This window comes from Mesocricetus auratus, unplaced genomic scaffold (genome assembly GCF_017639785.1).
Source record: "Mesocricetus auratus isolate SY011 unplaced genomic scaffold, BCM_Maur_2.0 Super-Scaffold_100009, whole genome shotgun sequence".
NCBI lineage: Eukaryota > Metazoa > Chordata > Mammalia > Rodentia > Cricetidae > Mesocricetus > Mesocricetus auratus.
Genome location: NW_024429193.1, coordinates 57,216,757 through 57,238,042, shown reverse-complemented (window position 1 = coordinate 57,238,042; position 21,286 = coordinate 57,216,757). Strand labels below are relative to the sequence as shown.

The following is a 21,286-nucleotide window of genomic DNA, read 5'->3' as shown; positions in this document are numbered from 1 at the left end:
TTTTGTTTTGTTTCACATTTTTCTGTGTCTGTAAAAAGTCGTGGCCAGAACATCTAGGAATATTTACATTATAAACATAGGTATGTTGATAGATTGAAGGACCAGTAAAATATCTGTGATTTCTACCCATTAGAAAATCTGTATGGCCTCTTCATGAAATGTTAGTGCAAGTCAAATATAGGTTTCATATTTGCTTTTGTCAAAGTCAGCATTAGAATGAGTGGTATAGTAAGCAGAGAACAAACGCTAGGACAGGGATAGAGAAACAGCTTCAGATAGACTTATAAAAGACATGTGTAATTGTTTCCATAGGAGTCGTTGAAGGATCCCATGGATGTAGAACTGAGATTATCTTATCCAGAGAGCATGATAAATAACGGAAATTTAAGCCAAGCCTGGAGGTGCAGGCTGTGATCCCAGCTGTTTATCAGACTGAGCAGGAAGGTTACAAGTTCAAGGCTAGCCTGAGTGACTTAGTGAGACCCTGTCCCAAAATAAAAGTAAGAAGAGGGTAGGTGATTTAGCTCAGTAGTAGAGAGCTTGCCTAGTGTGCATGAAGCCCTAGGTTCTGCCTCTAGCACCATCAAAATAATATTAATAATATTAATACAGAACCCTCAAGTAGCAAAAGTTCTTAATTTTTATTTATCCATTCCTTACTTATCTGAGTACCTAATTTTAAATAGCTAACCATCAGAGGATCAGAAGGCCTGCTGCTAGATAATGTCTTCTAGACACAACAGGGAAGCTGCACCCATGACATCTCAACAATATGATTACCTAAACAAGACCTACACAATGACAACAACAAATGGCATACCAACGTGAATGGGAAAATTCTTAGATAGGTTCTACCGCAGATGAAAAACTATAGGCAGTTAATGGCTTCTCAGGGAAGGAGAATCAGTCTTCTCCAGGGACAAGCCCCCTGATAGTTTTCAATCCCAACTGGTCAGTCCTAAACACATGTACATAAGAGAAACACTAAATGGGCTCAGTAGGGAGGATGTGTGTGTGTGTGTGTGTGTGTGTGTGTGTCTATGTGTGTAACAATTATAGAAGAAGAGGTCATGAATTTAAGAGAGAGTTGGAGTGGACATAGAGTTGTCAGGGAGAAGGAAGAGTTGAAATGATATAAATGTAATACTCATGAAATTTCAAAACAAAAGCAGCTGACCTCATATTAAGTAAATATTTTTCTTTATTTTTGTTTCTCTTCCTATATATACATATATATATTTATATATATATACACACACACAATGTATTTATATTCAACAGGTTTTCATAAAGTACATGTAATGCAGCAATTCTAGACAGCACCATCGTACATGCCCTTGAAGGGAAAAGAAGGAAGACTGACAAGTGTTGAGCAGTGTTCTCCATGGCATCCTAGTGGCTGATAGAATCATGCCATTTGAGGTTAAGAGCACTGGCTGCTTTTCCAGAGGTTCTGAGTTCAATTCCCAGCAGCCACATGGTGGCTCACAACCATCTCTAGGGAGATCTCATGCCCTCTTCTGTCATGCAGGCACACATGCAGGAGGCAGACACTGTATATATAATAAATAAAATCTTAAAAAAAAAAGAATCATGCCATTCAGATTCTCAGGGCACCTCTGTAGGCAGATGATATCCACATAAAGCAATTAGCTTTCAGGGCGAGGTAGTATGGTGTCTGAGCACTTCCCTAGTGTGGGTGAGGTATCCCCAAAACTAATAATAAATAGTAACAATAAATAATAATTTTTAAATTTCAAAAAGAGAGAAATCTCTCAGGGAAAATCTGCCAGTTCTGCATAGACAGAGTGATCACCTGACTTTAGGTTACGTGTGCTTCCCAAGAGTCTGAGTTGAGAAACAGGAGAGAAGGTGGAGACCATAGATCAGAATATAGATCAGAGTATACATGGTCCTAGGGATCGTGCCCAGAAGGGCATTGCACTCACCGCTAAGCCTGACAACCTAAGCACAAACCGAAGAATCCATGTGCAAGGAGAGCATTGATTCCCACAAGTTGTTTTCCGACTACAAGTCTGCCATAGTGCCCACGCACGCACACGCACACACTAAGTAAAAAAATGTTTTAAAAAAAATAGTCTGAAATGACTCTGGAGAATGAGGCGGTGGGCCTTTAAAGCCTGTAAGTGGAAAACCAAGCTCTGTTAGCTTTTTCTGCGGTGACAAATACCTGAGGTAAGTCAGCTTAAGTCAGTCTTGGCTTGGGGTCGGGGATTTCAGCACATGATTGGTTGGCCTCATCGCTTTGGGTCTAGAGTGAGGCAGGATGTCATAGTGGAAACATATGGCGGGACAAAGCTGCTTTATTTCATGGTGACCCAAAACAGTTCTAGGGAGGCAGACCAAGGTCGTCAAATCCCCTTCAAGGGCCACACCCCAATGACCTAACTTCTTTCTAGTAGACCCAGCTCCAAAGTGGTTCCACATCTCCCAGTAGCATCATAGACTGGGCCCAACATGGTCTCTGGGGGACTTTTAAAGTACGAAGGAAGCCCAGAAACAAAAATTGTAGACAGAAGATTAAGTGGCCTGGAATTTCAGTTTGGTGGTTTCAGCTTGCAGGAGAGTCTTCCTGTTGTCTGGGGGTGGGAGTGCTGCACTGGGAGTCAGCTTTTTTACAGCAGGTTTTAAAAATCTTAGGGTTCCTAAACTTCTCCAGTGAGCCTAGACTGTCCTGGATTCTTCCAGTGTCCTATTTCATTCTGCCATACTGCCTGTGCAGTCCGTCCTTCTTTCTTTTTTCTTTCTTTCTTACTCTTTCTTTCTTTCTTTCTTTCTCTCCTTCTTTCTTTCTTTCCTTCCTTCTTTCTTTCTTTCTCTCTGGAATAGGGCATAGTGCTCTATTACACCAAACTCCATTGGAAAGCAGTCTGAGACATGGAATCTCCTGGCCCTCAAACTGAGAGCTCCCAGAGAGGGGAGTGCACTGTGGTTGACAACAAACAAGCCAGCATGTGCTCCACACGGAGTGGGAAGCTGCCTGTATTTTAAGGACAGAGTGAATTGGGTGTCATCAGTGCTTGTTAAAGGAAACGTTACATGCAACATGGATTAAAGGAGACCAGCAGCTGGGACAGTTTCCTCAGACGCCATCGCACCAGCCTAGAGTGTGATAGTGATGGTAAAGAAATGATAGATAGAATACGACGTGTCAGAGGTAACCACACGTTCATTGTGGCGTTGCCCTGCTCGAGGTGGGCTGTCCTAAGAGAGGACTACCCAGAAGTTAGTTTCTTTCGGTATCTAATAAGTAATTGCTGTAACGGAGAATCATTGCAGCGTGTCCAGTAAGCAGTCAATGAGGGGGAACCGATCCGTTGTGACAGAAAGACACCCCCAAGCCCCTTTCCCAACCTGCTGAGTAAAGGCAGCAATTGTGGATCCTCACAGGCAGAGCCAAGCAAGTAGGGCAAAGCGAGGTCTACATAGCAAGGCTCATTCATCTGGACACTAATGCTGCCAAAGGGGCGGGACAGAGCCCAAGTAAACTTTGAGGCAATAAGGATGGACGCAGAAGAAAAACGGTTCAGTCACCAAAGAAGAAGATCAGAGGCATTATTATGTGACAGAAGTTATAACAATCAAAATTATGAAAGACTTTTGTTTTATGTTGTGTCTGAGAAAGCACAGCCGGGGCGAGAGGGAATAAAAAGGAAGGAGAGAAAGAGAGGACGTATTAATATGGATATCATTATGTCGGATATAAATTTTAAAAGCACAGCCCTAAATTATTTGAAGTGAAAGGCAGACTATGAGGAGAGAGGTTGAAAACGTGAAGAGAATAAGCCCCATAAGTGAGTGGAATCAAAGACAGGCTGAATCATGTAAAGTGTGAACTCAACAGATAGAAGCCGAGGCCGAGATAAATTACAGGAGGTGAAAGCAGCAGCGGCCGCAGAGGGAGGAGGGACCCGAAACAAACAAACCAAAGTCAGATGCAAACGCCACTGGAGCAACAGAACCAGGTGAAAAAAATTAAAATGGTTTTAATCCTCTTATAAAAAAAATTCAAAACCCCACAGAATTGTAAGAAAAGAGTCAAGGATCCGACGCGAGGCAAGACGCACACCGCGTCATTATGAAAACTAAATGTGTTTTCTGTTTAGTGGGGTGGCTTTGTGAATCTGGAACCATTTTGACATGTGGAAATATTCATTTTGATGTGCTTAAAGTGTATTGATTATGGTAATTGTTTTTTCTGTGTTAGTTGCAGTCCATTGTGATTTCCTATGGGCTACTGTAATTGCTTTTTAACCTGCTCTGTTGGCTAATTTGGGCTGGGGGAGCCAAGGTGACCTCTGCATATGGGCCTCACTATAATTGCTAGGTAAGAGTAGCAAAGACCAGTCAAAGAGAAATTGACAAAAGCAGGCCATGTGCTTATGGAGCCCAGAGAGGAGCCCTGTGCTGAGCAGAGGGTATGCAGTAACCATGCCACTTCTACCACTCACAGAGCCGCCGGCCTTCTGCTCTGGCTGGTTCAGCTCTCCCAGGCCCTCTGCAGTTTCCCTGAACTGCTTTTGCTGACCTCAGAAGAGGAGGAAGCACTTCCTGGTTCACAGACTCAGCCACACGTTCACCTTTTCACTCACTGTTCTGGTTTTCTTATGTCCCAGTTATCAGAAGACATATCAAATAGTTTATATTTGGGAATCACCTGTCAGTTTCACATATATTTTGTACCCAAGTCTGGATTGTCACCAACTCTGTGGCCATCTCTGAGGCTGAACATTGGTATTTCGGTTTTGTAAGGTGAGCTGACCATTAAAATAAAGATCATATTTGAGAAATCAGTATGCCTCCCATAAGACCATTTACATTTCTCCCTTGCCATGTGTCTTTCATCGTATCAAACATTAATGAGTTTTGTCATATCAGTTGCTTCCATGTATTGAGCTTTTACAATCAGGAGATACACTTGGTAACCCTAGAAACATCCGAAAGAGAATGGTACTATCCTTGTCTCAGTTTGCAGAGGAAATGAAGGCTCAGAAAGAGGGAGAGAGAGACTTCTTGATCGGAAGCTGTAGCTGTGCTATCAAACCTAACCCCACAGCCAAGCATCAAACATTGAAATCCCCTGTCTCCACCCACAGACATTCTTCCCAAATTCCACCCCAGGATTCCATGCTTTGAACTGCATATGTAGGAATGATATCACCATAAATAGATTCTGTACGTTCTGAGTAGGCTTTTTTTTCACATCCTCATTTCTTAATAAAATTTTTTAGATAAAATTCAAGTTGCCTTAGTCCTTTTTCTCAAATCGTTTTCTTCCTTCTCTAAAAACAGCTACAATGAGTTGGAAAAGGTGGTTTGGGTGTGTCTTTCTTTTCTTCTTCTTTCATTATCATCAGTCCTGGAGATTCAACCCAATGCTATAAACATATAAGGCAAGTGTTTAATCACTGACCCACAACTTCAGCTTTTCCCAGGTTGCTATAATTGTTACAGATCTGTGCACCTCCAAAAATATGTAGCATTTGAACATATACTTTCATGACTTACATAGATGTCAGTGTACTCTTCACATGGTCCACACTTGGCTTCCTTCATGCCATATTGTCTTTAAGACCCATCTACATTTTACTTTGAGAGTTTCATGTAAGTTCCCTGCAGCATATTAACTGTCCTCCGATTACAATTGCTTGAAAATGAAGAAGCATATTGCCAAAAGATCTTGAATCATTCCTTGTTTGATGAGGAAGAAATCTCTGGCCGGAAGAGCTGTCTGCCATCTCTAAGTTGAAGAATGGGTGGGGCATCCTTCAAGTGTGAGCCGCAGCTCTGAGGTTAAAGCATCTGGTCTAGGCTGGAGTAATCTGTGCTGACTGGGTGAGGGATGAGGAGTGGCTTTTAAACACAATTATGAGCCGCGCATGTGCTATTGAAGATGCCATGGCTTCCTCCCGGCTGGGTCCTGTCATGCTGGTGTTGATGGCTGTACTCTATTGCATTGGGAGAACAGAACCAGAGTAGACAAACATCTCTTCAGCATTTGTCTGACACACAGATAAAGACTTGGATCTGAGTGTTCCCGCCGTAGTTGGTGAACATTTGTTGAACACTGACAGCGAAGTAGGCACAGGACATACAGCTGCTTGCAATATCATTTCCGGCTAAGAAGGAGCTTTGCTGAGTCTTTTCTGTCTGTGTTTTATTAAAGGTCCACACACGTCCCTGTTGGGGAGGATCAAGTCCAGCACATGGAACTTGTTCAGGATCTAGCTCGGAGTTTCAACCAAAAGTATGGGGAGTTCTTTCCACTGCCCAAGTCCATTCTCAGTAAGTAACCAGTGGATGGTTATGAAATCTGGGCACATAGCAAAGAGTGGACTGGAGACCTGGAGCTTCATTGGGACTAAATTTGTCTTTCTCACTAGCAGGCTTCAGGATTCTTAACTGGAATCCTTATTGTTTGGGGTTATGTGGAACTAAGAGATGATATTGGATTGTAGAAAACATAAAAAGAAATTGTGAAATATGGGGAGAAAGTTTAAAAAATATACTCTTAGTTTCTAAAACGTGTCAATAGATTAGGTGTATGAAATAAGATTTTACTTGATGGAGCAAGCTACAGGCCCTATTTTACACATACACAGACTAAGGTTCAGCAAGGTTCACACTGTGGTCAAGTCATGTGTCTAGTTGGTCACAGAGCTGAGCCCTTCAGCTCTTCTGATCCCAAAGCCCATGGACTTCACCCTTTCTAACAGTCACAGTAAGACAAATGTCAGGAGAATGAGAACTGCTCAGCCATATTCCAGACAAAATGAGGGAGAACCAATGGTCCCCAAACACTGTTTTCTGAAGTGAACAGGAGAGCTGGGACAGACAGTTTAATACTGCATCTGAAATGCCAGCCTCAGCTCTGCTAGGGTATCCAATACATTGATGTCACCATTCTTTATAGCAATAAGGTTTCAATGTTCAGCCTATTGCTGTTTTACCTACTTCATTTCATCTTTAACAGCCATAAACTAAGCAGTTATCAATAACAGTGACTTATGAAGCACAGCTTAGCACGCTTCCCCTTTGTGTGTTTGTGTGTATGTGTGTGTGTGTATTTCTGTGACTGTGTGTATGTGTGTTTTCATATGTCTGTAAGTATATAATTCTGTGTACAGATGTGGAAGGATTGCCAGAGATGGTTAAGATTGCAGCATTCCTACAGCAAGATGGAAGGTGGAGATAGGAGAATTGCCAGCTAGCCTAGGGGATGCTGCATAGTTGCAGAAGGAAGAGATAACCTGCCTCAAAATAAAGTGGATGGCAAACAGATTCCCAGAAGTTGCCCTGTGGTCACGTATTCACCATGGCATTTGTGTATTTGTACACACGTCCACACACAGGAAATTTAAAAATACATACTAAGTGTTCACAGAGCCTAAGAGATGGCTTGGAGGATAAAGGCGTTCACCATGCAAGTCTGGTGACCTGGGTTCCATCCCTGGAACCCACAAGAGTGCACAGCATAAGCAATGTAACCAACATAATTCCATTTCTGTCAGTTACACACTGGATGAACCACTGGCCATATATGCTGTGGATATTGCATTAACAAGACCTGTTTCTGCTGTCTGGTCTTCCACATTTGATAAATCGCTCAAATTCTTCAAGATGAAGGTGTGCCATTTTTTTGTTTTTTGAAACAGGGTTTCTCTGTATCTTTGGAGACTGTTCTGAAACTCACTCTGTAGACCAGGCTGGCCTCCAACTCACAGAGATCCCCCTGCCTCTGCCTCCCAAGTGCTGGGATTAAAGGTGTGGGTCACCACCCCTCAGAGAAGGTGTACTATTTGTGCAATCAGATATCTCTGGTGCATTTGGCGTCTTCAAGGTCTAGACAGTAACATTTTTGATGGCTTGTCTTGTTTTCACCAGCATCTATGAAGAAAGTGAAATCCCTCCGTGACCCATCTGCCAAAATGTCAAAATCGGACCCTGACAAACTGGCCACTGTCGGAATAACAGACAGCCCAGAGGAGATCGTGCAGAAATTCCGCAAGGCTGTGACAGACTTCACATCCGAGGTCACCTATGAGCCAGAGAGCAGAGCTGGCGTCTCCAACATGGTGGCAATCCACGCTGCGGTGTCAGGCCTCTCAGTGGAGGAGGTGGTACGCAGTAGTGCAGGCATGGACACTGCGCGCTACAAGCTGCTGGTTGCTGATGCTGTGATTGAAAAGTTTGCTCCAATCAGGAGTGAAATTGAGAAACTGAAAATGGATAAGGACCATTTAAAGAAGGTTTTACATGTTGGGTCTGCAAAAGCCAAAGAATTAGCCTATCCTGTGTTCGAGCAGGTGAAGAAATTAGTGGGGATTCTGTAGGAAATCAGCCAGTCACTACACTTGGTCCAGGCAACTTCCCTCTGGCAGATTTTAGTCTGTACATATTTGGTTTGATGGTTAGCTTCATTTGATGAATGCTTCCAATTGATGTTCCAATCCCATCAGCAAATGCTCTAATGAGGAGAGATGAAGTAAATGTAGCTCTCTTTCCCCAGTGAATTCAAGTGCGTTTTGGGGTCTGAAGTATTCCTATACATTTGACAGCTGAACAATAACTGAGCTGATGTGTGCTTGTTTGTACAGTCTTTACTGTAATGGGTGCACGTTATCTGTCTCTGAACCCCTTTTACAGCTGTGTATGGAGATCCCATGCTGTACGTCTGAATACAGTTTGTAATTTGAGTTCATAAAGATAGGTTGATTCTTACAGCTCATGTGTCACTGAGATGATGTTTGTCCTCATGTATTTGAGCGACTTAACTTGGGCTAGCAAGGTGGTGCAGGCTCAAGGCACCCGCTGCCAATCCGGACAGTGTGAGTTCAGTCACCAAGATCAGAGTGGTGGAAAGAGAAAATTGACAAGTTGTCCTCTGACCTGCATTTGTGCACCATGGTGTAAGTACACACAACAACAACAATAGATGACTGATTGATTGATAGATAGATAATAAATGAATTAATAAATAAATGGAATATGATCATCTTCTTAGCTTCTACTTGTTTTCTAAGAAGCCATGCTGGCGTATTAATGCCTGTTCTTACACTCAGAGATTCAGGAGGTCTTCGTTTGAGAACCTTGTATTGCCTCACTTTCATTTATTTAATATACAGGACCCAACTTCTGGGGGAGGGGGGTTGTTTTGGTTTGTTTTGGTTTAGTTTCAGTTTTCCGAGGCAGGGTTTCTTTGTGTAGCTCTGGCTATCCAGGAACTTGATCTGTAGGCCAGGCTGGCCTTGAACTCATAGAGATCCACCTGCCTCTTCCTCACAAGGGCTGGGATTAAAGGTATGTGCCAAGCTGGGCGTTGATGGCGCACGCCTTTAATCCCAGCACTTGGGAGGCAGAGGCAGGTGGATCTCTGTGAGTTCGAGGCCAGCCTGGTCTACAGAGTGAGTTCCAGGACAACCTCCAAAACAATACAGAGAAACCCTGTCTCAAAAACCAAACACACACACACACACACACACACACACACACACACACACACACACAAAAGGTGTGTGCCACCTCAGACACCACCACCCAGCTGGACCATGTTGTTAATATGCACTTTGGTTCTTACACTCACCTCAGTTTAGTCTCAGCAACCCCTCCCTCTGGAACACATTGGATTGGAGAGGAGTTACTTTTTACACATAGTGGAACAAGAATTAACTCACACAGTATCACTAAATAAGAGGCAAATCCAAGAGCCTTTTCTCCCTACTTCCATGACTAATGCTTTTTAAGAACTCTCCCCAAAGCCCCAACCTCCAAACATTCCAGTTTTGAAGGTGGGTACTGGAAAGACAAAGCCTAAAATACTGATTTTTGTTTGTATCAACTCAGCTAATAGCTGTGTGTTTAAAATCCAAATCCAGCTCCCTTTGGTCGTATTCACCCCTGAACCCTCAAAACCCCAAAAGTGATGCTGCTGTCAGGCATGGAGCTTATTTGTCCTTGGAATAGATCAAGAACATGGTATGGGACTCTTCCTGGAGGTGTCTTCCTGAAGACAATATAGTTTATCCATATAGTCTTTTCTGAGCTTTTGGATACTTATTAGTCTTCTTCCACAGTCTTCATTGATACCACTGAAGTCAGAAGTGCATGACCTCTGTCTAGTTATAATATGTCTGAACTCCTGTGTCCTTCCCACAATTCTATAGTAACTATTCCCATGTGTCTCACCTACTGTCAGCCCTATGGTTATTTCTGTGCTAGCCACTATCATGACTTTTATGTCACACCTGACATAGTCTACAACTGGATATTCATCAATCATCTGTTGCTCCACACCTATCTATTAAGGAAAGAGTTCTCAATGCACTGTGATATGCTGGACACATCAAGGTCAACAGAAAGGATTTTATTGCTTGATCCATATGAACACCAAATTAACAACCTCAGTATTGATTACTATTAAGCACAATTTCTTCCTTGTCTTCTTTTATAAAGAATGCAGACAATCACATGGGAAGCCTTATTGTATTTACTGCTCAGGTTTTCCTTACTTTATTCATAGATTTGCCATAGTTTTTGAGTAACTGCTAGCTCTCTTCCAGCATTCACCCTCCCCTTCTTCCTTGTTAGTGATGGAGTCATCTCTTTGAATTTCAGCAGAGCTCTCAGCCCCAGGTAGGTCTTTTGTTTTCCAACTTGCAGTAAGGTAAGTTTGATGGCTGTTCTTGGTTTTCACCTTGATTGCATCTGGAATGAACTAAAATTCAAAAATAGAGGGGCCCAACTGTGAGGGATTTGTACTCAATTTGAAGTGAGAAGATCTGTTTTTAACCCAGATCTTTGAGATGGGAAGACAAGCCTTTAATCCAGAATTTCTGAGGTGGAAAGACCCATCTCTAATCTGGGCCACACCTTCTGCTGGAAATCATAGAAAGTCGTGGAAGAAGGAAGGCTTTGCTGCCTATTGCCTACAGAGTTGTTCAGCCTGCTTATAGAATCCAGGACCTCCAGCTCAAGGATGAAACCACCCACAATTGGCTGGGATCCTCCCCCATCAGTCACTAATTAAGAAAATACCCTACAGGCTTGCCTAGAGCCTGATCTTATGGAGGCATTTTTAAAAATTCTTCTCTCATACAAACACATCTGACTGCAATTTCCCCTCCCTCCACTCCTTTCAGCCTCTCCTTCTCCCTTCTCTCCTCTCCTTCACATACATTCCTCCATTTCTCTTCAGAAAAGAGCAGGCCTCCCAGGGATATCAACCCAGTACAGCATAAGTAGGCAAAAACCCTCATATCAGGGTTGGGTGAGGCAACCCAGTAGGAGGAAAATGGTTTCAAGATCAGGCAAAAGAATCAGAAACACCCCCACACCACTGTAAGGAGTCCCACAAAAACACCAAACTAAACAACCATAACATATGCAGAGGACCTAGCACAGACCCATGCAGGCTCTGTGATTACCACTTCAGCCTCTGTGAGCCCTGCTTAGTTGATTCTGTGGGCCTTATTTTCTGATGTCCTCTGTCTCTCTGGCTTTTGCAATTCTTCCTCCCCTTCTTCTGCAGGATTTCTCAGGCTCCAAGGTGAGGAACCCAATGGAGATCTTTAATTTGGGCTATCTCTCTGCCTAATGTTTGACTGTGGGTCTCTGTTGGGAGATATTTGTATACCGTGTGAAGAGGTATTTGCTGTGATTGGTGTAAAAAAGGGCTGAATGTCCAATAGCTAGACAGGAAGAGGTCAGTTGGGACTTCTGATGACAGAGGGGACTCTGGGAAGAAAAAAGACAGAGATACCAGGAGATACAGAAGAAGCAGGATGGGTGGTACATGAAAACAGAGGTTACTAGAAATGGGTTAATTTAAATTATAGAAGCTAGTTAAAAACAAGCCTAAGCTAAGGGCAAGCTTTCATAATTAATAATAAGTCTCCATGTCATTATTTGGGGGCTGGCTGGTAGGATAGAAAAAGACTCATTACAGGATTCTACATCTGCTCCAGTCAGCTTCTAGTGGAAACCTCTCTGATGATGACTGGGCAAGGCACCAACCTGTGAGTATAGCAGAATAGCACTAAGAATAGCATATTATCGATTCTTTTTCTGTCCTAGATCTCTGGACTATTCAGGTTCCAGTTCCTGGTCATCCAGGCAGTGAGTGTCAGGCATGGGCTCCCTTTTGTAGCAGTAGGCCTCAAATTAGACCCATCATTGGTTGGCTACTCCTACAAGTTCTGATGGACACATTTTCTTAATTGAGGTTCCCTCCTCTCAGATGACTTCAGCTCGTGTCAAGTTGACATAAAGCTATCCAACACAATGAATTTGTTCTAGCCGGTAGCCAAGAAAATTAAAGATGACAAGCAACTTCTGAGTCTAAGCCTTTTTAAAGGAAACTGCTTTTCTTTGCCTCACTTCCTAGAGCAGCACAGTTGAGTCACTGAGAGAAAACAGAAAGGAAAGATGGAAAGACTCAATGCTGCAACCTAGGGGCAGGCTCAGTAAGTCCTGCTGCCTATCTGCCTGTCTTACCCACCACACTTGCCTTACTATATGATTAATAACCTTTGTCACATTTAAGCAGCTTCTTCTTGAGCTCTCTGTGTTACATTTCACTAGGCACTAACAATACTAGTTCCTTGCCTAATGGCCCCTCTACAGCTTGTTTTTAACCTTGTGCGGGTAGCATTCTATGTGCTAAGGTAGACTTCCAGTAACTATGATCACCAATGTAGCACGAGTTCTAATTGTTCTTACTAATAAAAACTCAGAGACAGATATTGGGGTTAAAGCTGAAGATCAGAGAAGAGACTTTTCACCCCTAGCAATGCATAGGCCAAAGCGGTGATCCTGTCCTCAGACTGCATCCCCAGACTGCAAAGTTCCTCAGACTGCCTCAGACTGCACTGAGCTCTTGTCTCCTCCCACCTTATACTCCTCTCTAGTGCTGAGATGAAAAAAACATGAGGTCCCAAGTACTGAGATAACCTTTGTGTGAGTTCTGTTTCTCTTTTAGACTGGATCAGGTTCATGTAGCTCAGGGTAGCCTTGAACTAACAGAGATCTGTCTGTCTCTGTATAGTATAGGGATTAAAGGTATGTACCACCACTGCCTGGCCTCTATGGCTAACTAGTGGGACTGCTAGAATTAAAGGTGTGTGCCACCACCACCTGGCCTCTATGGCTGTGGCTAGTGTTGCTCTCTGATCTTCAGGTAAGCTTTATTTGTTAGATCATAAACAAAATATCACCACACCCAAGACCAGATGTGCATGTGCTTGTTAGCTATGCAAACCCAGTCTCCACTTAATAGCTACTGAATGAGAAACTGGCAGTGAAGCTTAGCTATGAGTTTTTAACTGGAGGTGACATTTAAGAACCACTATATTGAGAATGAAGACCCCCAAAAAATTAATAAAAGCCAGGCTTTGTCTTCAACATGTTTACATTGGTGAGAGTTAATCAGTCATAAAAACACTTATTATCTTGACTCTCTGCTATTTCCTGTCATTTCCTCTTTTAAAAAATCAGATTCACTCAGAACAATTTATTTTAGATTGTTTTTGTTTATAGATGTGATTACAGAAATTTTAAAACCTAAGGTCATTTAAGTGTATGCAAATCATAAAAGAGAAAATAATTGGTTACAGTTGTAGATAGAATAAACAGACCCTTGATCCCCAAAACTGGAATTAATGAAGAGTGTCTAAAGCCAAGAGAGACAAATAAGACGAGGTAGTTATTTACACAGTGGATAGTAAAATTACAGTACTTAGTAGCCTGTAAAGGGTTATATGGCCTAGAAATAAAAACAGTTGAGCATGGATTAAATTTATGAGTGAGAAAGCCATAAAATTGTATTAAGCAAAAGTTAGGAATGTTCACATTATTTCTGAAAGTGACTGACATGAACATCACAGAAGGAAGCTTTCGGCGCTCAGAATCCTGGACCAGACTAGATTAATGTGGTGTAGGTGATGGCCTGGAAGGTAGACTATATAAGAGTGAAGACTCTTGTGCTTAGCATATTTCATGCAAAATCTCTTCACATTTTAGATATTATGGATGATTTAATGGAAGGGATACAGTAGATGCAATTCATAAAAGAATGGTGTTTTGAGAATAAAGCTAGTATATCATTATTCTCTTTAGCAGAGACAACTAGATAAGTGAAATCCTTAGATAACTCTGCTTTGGTTTGGATAACTGTCCCCAAAATGTGACAATTGTATCAGAGGTAGAGCTTGTGAGAGTCTTCTAGTCATCAGGAGCATGTTCTTGAAAGGAATGTCATGACTCCAGGCCCTTCCTCTTTCTCTGCTTTTGTGTCACAACCATGAGGTGAACCGTTTTTCTCCATATTTCTACCATGATGAGTTGACTTTCTATAGACCAACTCCAATGGGCCCAACTGACCATGGGCTGAAATTTGTAAACCTGAGAGCCAAAATAAACCTTCCCTCCTTACCCATTGATTACATCAAATATTTTCTTACAGTAACAGAAAACTAGCAAAGTCAACACCTAATAAAATGCTGTTATTAGGGGCTAGGGAGATGGCTCAGTGGTTAAAAGCACCAGCTGCTCTTCCAGAGGTCCTGAGTTCAATTCCCAGGGCTCACAACCATCTAGAATAGGATCTGATGCCCTCTTTGGCATGCAGGTATACATGCAGAACACCCATACATAAAATATATATAAAATTTAAAAATTTTTAAGTGCTGTTATTAACCCGGCAGTGGTGGTGCATGCCTTTGATTCCAGCACTTGAGGGGGCAGAGGCAGGAGAATCTCTGTGAGTTGAAGGCCAGTCTTGTCTACAAAGCAAGTTCCAAGACAGCTAGGTCTGTTGCACAGAGAAACCCTGTCTGGAAAAAAACTCAAAAAAAAGTGCTGTTACTAGTATACAAAGCAAAATTATTTTCTGTCTTCAGCCCTGGGGCTTTACACTATGGATAGAGTAACACAGAGAAGTGTTCAATGAAGAGAGGCTGGAAAGATGGCTCAGTACATAAGAAATGTTCTGTGCATCAAAAAGTAGCCAAGCATGGGACATTCCTTGGACCTAGACCATGATAATGATAATGTGGTAGATAACATTGCCCAGCTTCCTTACTAACTACATGTATGTTAAATTCTCCTACCCACTATTAGGAACTCAAAACTTACTTTGCATGTCTACCATTTGCTGCTATAAAATCATTTTACCCCTGACTTTATTTTTTTTAATCTTGCAGTGTCATTAACCTACTATCCATTCTTGTAAAATAGTACTGTTTTGTCTCCTTCCTCTACTTCTGTTTTCTTTTCAAGAACTTCATCTAAGTTCCTTCCAAAAATATTGTTAATTACAATCTCTATTCCAATAATTTGGAGTAAAAAGTATTCCACAGTCTGGAGGCAAGTACGATTTTATTGCATTTTTATGGAGAGTAAATAGAAGTTGGTGGACACACTAGAGGCTCCTCAATAAGGCTCTACAAGAACTCATATTTCAAGAATTACATCTCTGATCTGCTTCCATTTGGACCATCATGCCCTGGGCACAACCAGAGTGGTACCTCCTTTCTGAGCCTCAAGCCATCCACAGAAGGCCTCTTGTGGTTCCCAGAGTTCTCTGTCTTTCTTCTCATAACTTTCAAATATCTCCTGATATTTGATTTTTGCTTTTATTCAGTAAGTTAGAATCATTATCCTCTTCTTATAATCGTTCCCTGATTACTGTGTTGCCAACTAGCCTGTTTTTTTTACAGTTTAAATTTGCACTACATGTTACTATTCTTTTTACCTCTTTTGTATATACTTATTTTTAACTACCTTTGAGCATAAATTATTGCAAATAAAGTTGATTTCTTTACATTGTTGCTTTTGGTAGTTAGATCATTCTAGTTTAAAGCACACTACTGCACATAGGATAGATGCAAAAATGAGGCTTATTGACTGAAAATAGTCCTGACTGGAGAGAGGTTAGAGGTTGCCAACTCAAATGGTTTCAGGGACAAAGAAGCGTGCAAAAATATTACATCATTTTACAAATGTTTATTCAGTGCCTGCTGTGTATGCTGGCCACTATACTAGGCACTGGCTATACAGTAATGAGAAAAAAAGAGACAAAAATCCTACCCTTTTCTGAGACTATTTGGGGGTGATTGACCCTCTAAAGAGATAATTACATTCAAAATGAGTTTGCTGTGTTAGGGCTGGAGAGATGGGTCAATGATTAAGACTGTTGCTCTAATGGGGAATTGATTCCCAGAACCCACATGGCCACTAACAATGTCATTTATAACTCCAGTTCCAGGGGATCCAACACTGTCTTCTGACCTCCAAGGGCACCAGACCCATACCTGGTGTACAGATATAAATGAACACAAAATACCCATACACACAAAATTTTATATATATAATTTTTATTATATATATTAAACAATATACATATATTATTTTAAAAGCCTAAAACCTGAGTCTGTTAGAGTGTACTGCACCCCATCCAACTGATACCTTTCTGATGGGGGTATTCTTCTGTATATATGTGTATATTATTGGTTGATGAATAAAACACTGATTGGTCAATAGAGACAGGAAGATAGATGGGGCTAGGAGACGAGGAGAATGCCAGAAAGAGAGGAGAGGGAGGCCTTGAAGAGACTCCACTTAGAGACTGGGAAGTTAGGATGCACCAGGCGTTCTCTGGTAAGATAAGGCCATGTAGAAATACATAGATTAGTAGTTATGGGTTAATAATTGAGACAGAGATAGTCAATAAGAAGTTCTAGCCATCAGCCAGCAATTTTATAATTAAAACAGCTGTAGGACCAGCCGGGACAGAAACCTCAATCTTCCCCTTTCTTCAAAATAAGAGTAAAGTAGGATGTTCAGAGAGTCACCAGGAGTGTGCACATGGAAAAGGAGAACATGGGAACACAGGCAGAAGTCATCCTCAGAAAAAGTCAGGCCTCCCTCTGCCTTCACCTCAGATTTCTAGCCTCCACAAGTGTGAAACAATGCCAGTCAAACCTCCCAGCCTACAATATTTTGCTATAGCAGCCCTGGCAAACTAATACAGAGTGCTTTAAAAAAAAACTGGAGTTGCAAATAAAGTGACTCCAACTAAATTCTGCTATACCCATAGATCAGTGTCTTCTTCGGCCATCATCAGCTTCCTGCTGCAGTAGGTGGGAACCAACACAGAGACCCACAACTGGGCAATGTGCAGAGACTGACAGACGTTGGAACACTCAGTCTTTTTTTTTTCATTATTTTTTATTACAAGTCAACCCCAGATCCCTCTCCCTCCTCTCCTCCCATGCCCCCCCAGCCTCCCACCCTATCCCCACTCCCTTCCACATAGGGGATATCCAGAGTCTGTCATTTCATTCCTGGCTGGGTCCAGGCCCTCCCCCAAGCGTCCAGGCTGAGACAGCATCCCTCTTTGGAACATTCCGTCTTAAATGGGATGTCTCCATCAGATTCCTCCCTTCAGGGCTTAGGAAACTCTGAAGAAGAGGAAGGAGAAAGATTGTAAGGGTCAGAGGGGATGGGAGATACCAATGGAATAAGGCCTTCTAGACACAACAGGACTGGCGTGCCTATGTCCTCACAGAGACGGTGGCAGCATGCACAGAGCTGGCATGGATCCAAGCAAGATGGGGTTCCAGCACTGAGAGGGGAAATGGACACAAACTCCCATCCCCAACCTGGAAGCTATTTCCAACTGATAAACACTAGCAAAGAAAAACAGTGTAGATGGGTTTTCCTTTGGGCCACCAGCTCACAAAAAATGACACGGAGACATATTATTAATTATGAAAGCATGGCCTATAGGTTAGGCGTGTTCCTCTAGCTCTTTTAACTTAAATTAACCCATTTATTTTAATCTAGATTTGCCTTGCAACTTTTTACTTCTTTTTATCTTTCACTTCCTGTTTCCTCTCCTTGTCCTATGGCCTTGATTCATCTCCTCTTCTCTATCTTTGCCCAGAAGTCCCACCTAACCTCTTCTTGCCTACCTATTGGCCATTCAGCTCTTTATTAAACCAATCAGAAGGTATCTTGGCAAGGACACATCTTCACAGTGAACAAAAAGATTATTCCACATCAACTTATTTTTCTCCTACAGAATCTCCTAGATATATAAAACATGCCTAGTAGGAAATGGCCATCTCAAAATGAACTCAGTGGTGTTTTTCGAGGTTGTTTTGCTTTGTTATGTTTTTTACCTTGCAGATCTTTTGCTGGTGTATTATGCTTTTCTATTTTGTGTTTTTAATAGGATTCCTATGTTTGCAAATGTGTATTTCTTGTGTGTTTTCTTTGACTCTTTTTTTCTGTTTGTTCTTATTTCTAGATGGCTATTTGTTTCCTAATGAGAGAAAGAAAAAGAAAGGATATGGATTTGGGTGGCTGGAGAGGTGGGAAGGATCTAGGAGGAGTCGGGAGATGGAAAACTATAGTTAGAATGCATTGTACAGGAAAAATCTATTTTTCATTTTTTAAAAGGGAAAGAAGATAAAATAGATGTGCAAACATTGTTTTTAAATGCATGCAGAAGACTAAGTGGGGTGAGGAAGGTAGTGTTGTAATATCTGGGAGAAAACCCAACCAGCCAGAGGAATAGCAAATACAAAGACCTTGAAGCAGAAGCACATTTGACTCATTTAAAGAGAAGGAAGGTAGCTTCTGTGGTTAGAAGAGGGCAAAAGAGGAAGAGTGTGTTGGGAGATGAGGTCAGAGGAGAAAAATAGTGAGGCTAATGCTTTTTAAGCTATTGAAAGGATGTCTGACTTTATTGTATAACATATGAAATTGAGAGGCTGTAGCATGCTAAAGTTATATAAAGTTCATGCCAGTCATTGTGTTGGGAAATAGATAGAAGCAGGTAGACCCGATATACTATTTTAATTTTAATCATCAGTGCAAGAATGAAGTGGTCAAAGGATATAGTCAGATTTGCAAAATTATTTTTAAGGTAGAACAGAAAGGATTTGCCGGTGGTTTGGTTGTGTGTGTGTCTGTGGGTGTGTGAGAGAGAGAGAGAGAGAGAGAGAGAGAGAGAGAGAGAGAGAGAGAGAGAGAGAGAGAGAGAGAGAGAGAGAGAGAGAGAATTCATGTATTTGTTTTTGTTTTATTTTTGTTATTCAAGACAGGATTTCTCTGTGTAGCTTTGGAGCCTGTCCTGGAACTCAATTTGTAGACCAGACTGGTCTCAAACTCACAGAGATTTGCCTGCCTCTGCCTCCAGAATGCTGGGACTAAAGACATGTGCTGCCATAGCCCAGCCAGAACTCATGATAATTTAAAGGGTTTTGGCTTGAGATTAGATGGAACTTCCAATTATTGAGGTAGGAGGAGATTACAAGAGAGATATACCTAGAAAGATTGAGAGTTCGAGTTGAGCTATTTGGAGATGTTGAGTGAACAACTGAGTGTTTGTAGCCAGAAATCAGGAAGTGATCCGGACTAGAGACAGTAATTTGTAAGTCATTGATAGCATTTAAACCTGGGAATGTTAATGAAATCTCTAAGCAGATATGTGGACAAAGAAAAAATGAAGTCAAAGGACTAGTGTACTTAGAAGTGTAAGAAATTAAAAAGAATAAGGGCTGGAGAGATGGCTCAGAGGTTAAGAGCACTGAATGATCCTCCAGAGGCCCTGAGTTCAATTCCCAGCAGCCACATGGTAGCTCACAACCATCTACAATTAAATCTGGTGCCCTCTTCTGGTATGTAGGCAGAACACTGTATATGTAATAAATAAATAAATAAACACTGTATATGTAATAAATAAATAAATGAAATTAGGAAGAATACAAAAATGCACAATGAAAATAAAGCTACTGTGACCAAAGGAGAGTAGGGGAGACTGCCACCCCAAAAGTCAAGTGGAAAATCTGTTTTCAGATAGAAAACTAGTCTGTGTCCAGCACATATGAAGGACCAGTGGATTCAGTGATGTGGGAGGGGGGTCACTGTCAGAACAATCTGGGTAAATGGTGAGACCAAATTTCTACCAACTGGGGATCAAGTATTCAAACACATGAGCCTATGGGGCCATTTGTTCAAACCACCACAATGAGTGATGTTACTCAGAGCCTGAAATCAAGATTTTAGGCAAATACGATTGGTCATGACAAAGTTTGGTTGTGGCTAAAAAATAATCGTTGATATAACAAAGAAACACTATTTCTAGAGAAAAGAGGGCCAAAGGCTAATGGATTATTTGCTTCAATGTGAAGTCACACAAAGTATGCCAGGAGCATCTCTGAAGGCCCTGAGTGTGAGCCAGGAATAGGTCTTCAGCAGGTAAGGGAAAGTGGTCTTGGCAGATCATAGGCTCATAGTGCATGTCCCCAATTCATGGGATTTTAGGAAAAAACAGGGTGATAATGGAAAGAAGACTCAATGATAACAAAGGAGACACTTCTATATAAGCAGCTACTAATGACTGGGATAGACTACAGCATAAGATGGGCCTGGGCTAGCTCATGAGCATGGAGTCTTTCCTTAGTCTGTACTTTGAAAGATTGTGATAAGGGCACTCATGAATCTCTAATTGCCTATAGATGTTAATTCATGAGCAACCTTTGGTAAACTTACTGTATGTCTCTACTAGCCTGATTCCTATTTTAGTATATTTGTCTTGGTTTTCTTTTTATTGTTATTTATTTTTATTTGTGGGAGGAAATTGGAAAGAGGAAGTGACTTTGGGAAACCTCCAAATATGGATGATATCCTCCAACAACCTCCTTCTCAGATAAAGAGAGTCAGAACGTATGAGGATCTGGGGTCAGATGCATATCTAGGAATCTGCTAGGGATGTCTCAGGAGCTTCATTACTGAGACCTGGAGCCCTGCAAGTGGCTGGTCCCAGCACAGTTTTTCTAGTTCGCTGAATTGCTTGCATCTCATCCCACGACAAAGACATCATTTCTCCCTGGACAAAGATGCTAATCTCCAGATGACTCTCCTGGTTCTAGAGCTCATTCCTAAGCAGAAGCAACACTGGTTTTCAGGAGTATACTCACACCAGTAGGGAAAAGGGGAAAAACTATTGAAGTAAGTGAGAATTGAGATTCTCTTCCATAGATGGAAAACAGTCCATGCAGTAATTTCCTCCAAAGGAGGCTTTCCAGAGACATCCTTAACCGTTGTCACCAGAATAAGGTTCAGAATCCAAGGGCAATGCCTTTGAGCGGTAATTCTCATATGAATATGAGAATGTATGTATATGCACATGTGCCCCACCACTTTCCAGTTAGATTTCAACCCTTAAAATTTCTTCCCTGAGTCCAGTTGAAGAGAGGGT

The 21,286-nt window shown here is 41.7% G+C and overlaps 1 protein-coding gene across 3 annotated transcripts in view; it reads left to right on the top strand.

The window, feature by feature from the left end:
• Wars2 (tryptophanyl tRNA synthetase 2, mitochondrial) overlaps nt 1–9,018 on the top strand; it is a 68,951-nt gene extending 59,933 nt beyond the window's left edge. For 2 of the 3 annotated variants that reach the window (XM_005087732.4, XM_040752154.1), the window contains 2 exons: nt 6,188–6,306; nt 7,906–9,018. In XM_005087732.4, coding sequence (XP_005087789.1) covers nt 6,188–6,306; nt 7,906–8,354 — 568 coding nt within the window. In that variant the 3' untranslated portion in view covers nt 8,355–9,018. The remainder of the gene's footprint in view (nt 1–6,187; nt 6,307–7,905) is intronic. The other variant, XM_040752155.1, reaches the window with a different exon arrangement.
• Nucleotides 9,019–21,286: the final 12,268 nt, after the last annotated feature.